This window comes from Formica exsecta, unplaced genomic scaffold (genome assembly GCF_003651465.1).
Source record: "Formica exsecta isolate Colony F162 unplaced genomic scaffold, ASM365146v1 scaffold391, whole genome shotgun sequence".
Taxonomy (NCBI): domain Eukaryota; kingdom Metazoa; phylum Arthropoda; class Insecta; order Hymenoptera; family Formicidae; genus Formica; species Formica exsecta.
Genome location: NW_021851147.1, coordinates 281,307 through 283,857, shown reverse-complemented (window position 1 = coordinate 283,857; position 2,551 = coordinate 281,307). Strand labels below are relative to the sequence as shown.

General features: G+C 29.0%; 1 protein-coding gene across 1 annotated transcript in view; it reads left to right on the top strand.

Annotated features, from left to right (window-relative positions):
- The window catches only part of LOC115239605 (vam6/Vps39-like protein), a 19,222-nt gene extending 16,889 nt beyond the window's left edge, over positions 1-2,333 (top strand). The window contains exons 11-12 of the mRNA XM_029814204.1: positions 1,419-1,743; positions 1,847-2,333. Coding sequence (XP_029670064.1) covers positions 1,419-1,743; positions 1,847-1,910 — 389 coding nt within the window. The 3' untranslated portion in view covers positions 1,911-2,333. The remainder of the gene's footprint in view (positions 1-1,418; positions 1,744-1,846) is intronic.
- Positions 2,334-2,551: the final 218 nt, after the last annotated feature.

Sequence of the window (2,551 nt, the reverse complement as noted above, 5' to 3'; positions counted from 1 at the left end):
TTTACGATCAATAATAATGTGACGTATTATGTTATAATTTGGAAAAATTTGGAAATTATTGAAAACATAAATAAAATTTATTTTCCAAATGTTGATTAATTCGATAATGATTACGTAAAGTGATCAAACAATGATTTTTATATTTTTCAACGTGTGATCGATAAAATTTAAAGTCCCTTTTTAAATAACATTTTTAACTTTTATCTTGCTTATTCAATTCGCGGTATTTAAGAAAATATCCGCGCCAAGGATGATATGATATCTCCCATTGTTATTATGATACTTTCTTGTTCTTGCACAATGTATTAGAGAGGAACGAGTTTCATAGTCATTTTTCACGCGCGTACTATCATTATTTATCGTATCTAGTTATTACTCTAGTTGATTTGAGCGCAAAGGCATCGAATTAAACATTTGTATATTATCTTGGCTTAGTCTTGTGAAGGGAAACCTGTTTCTGTTATTTCGTTATTATGTAGTTACAATGACGCGCATGCTGCGATAATCATGGTAGACTGGTAGAAAAAGCGGGAAAATTTTCTTTATCTTTATTTTTCAAGTATAAATTTCAATTTAAATGTAATTGTTAATAAATTTTACCAATTTATTGGCCCTTTCGTTTGCCGTTATTGATATTGTGGTATGCAACTTCAACGACATGTCACGTTTATGAATCGTTTATATAAGCAGTATAATCGGCTCGTCTCTTTCTACGTGTATGCATATGTGTGTATGGCGCTTACCTACGCGCGTTGCACCAACCTAGAAGTCGATGTGTGCCAAGGTTACTCCATAGGTATTATTATAGGTAGCATTTCTATGTGTTTCGAGGTGAAAACCTACGACGCGGAATTTATCCTGATCATTTCCGTTGATAGCGAATAATTGCTCGAATAATTACATATGCAATTTAATCAATTTTATTATGTAAACGTCGAATTGCGACATAATTTTAATATGTTAGTTAAATGATGATTGATTATTATCAAAGCCTATTTAACTATGCAGTTGTAGGTCAAATTTAAATAATATTAATTATTAATAATAATGATATAATGTAATAATAGCTGATGAAATTCCTTAGCGCATATTAGAAAAATCAGATAAGGAATGATGGCCGGAGTTGTTGGTTATCATCCTATTGAGCGTGTTTAGATTTTAATAGACTTTAAATTAGCAACGTTGCAAAGCTAGGTCACTGGATCAAAGTCAAATCATGTACATGGATTATCATCTATTTGCTTGCTCTGAAGAGAATCACGTTATCGGTGTTCCATAATTTAAATAATATATCGCGTTTTGAGTTTTGAAAATTTGATTATTTATCAATATATTTAATAATTACCTTTTCTATCATTTATATATATATATATAATTATAATTATATAATTATATGTTATATTTTTTCCTTTGTCAAGGTTGTAATCCAGAAATTCAAAGAACGGCACAACCAGATTTAGAGATGGCCCTTCAACTATTAGAGGAACATGCCTCAAAAATAAATCCTATGAAAGCCCTGAAAGTTTTACCGGATTCTGTACCTATCGGTAGAATAAAACATTTCTTGGAAGTTGGTTTGCAAAATAATTTGAATGCAAGGCGAAGAACACAGGTTCTCAAAGGGCTGCTTTACGCGGAACATTTACAAGTACAGGAACAACGAATGCATTATGAGTCACAGAGCGTCCTCATGACAGAGTTTAATATATGTCCAGTTTGTAAAAAACGCTTTGGCAACCAAAGGTGTGTAAATATTATAGATTTTATAATTCAAAGTATAAAACCTATCAAATTATATTTGTTACAAATTATATTTATACGATATTAATTAGTTCTGTTTTCTTAGTGCTTTCGCGAGGTATCCTAATGGTGATATAGTACATTATTCTTGTCAAGATCGCAAAGGATAAAAAATAGCAGAGCTACGCAACATTATATAATCACAGTTATATATCTAAGATCGTAAATATTTAATGTATGTTCTTTTTATATAGGTTTCATATATGCATATAAAATTTCGATATATATATATTATATATAAAACTCATAGATTATTCCTATTAGAAAAAAGAACTACTTATTAATTATTATCATTAAGGCTATTTCTCGTAATAAATCTAAATTTCAATAAATCAATCAATTTTATTATAATTTCTAATAAATCAATTAATTTCTATCTTTCTTTGCGCTTTTTATATTGCATACTATAAAAGAGATAAATATAAAAATAAATATTGTAAAAAATGTAAAAGCAAAGTATTCTGTTTCTTCGTGCTTTTACAAGACACTTTGCAGCAAAGTAATTGTAAAATAAATAAAATTTTGAGAAGATACATAGTATCTCTTGTATGAGTTATTCTTTGTATAATTGCACTATATTTTTCTTTCTGTGCACTCAAAATAAAATAAGTATATATCTAAATATTGAAGGGATAGAGAGAAAAGAAAGAGATAAATGATACATAAAAAACGGTGCAGCTACAAAAAACAAATCTATTGATGCTGAAGCTATGTGATTGGCTACGTAATCGCGCGCGTGATATTCGAAATT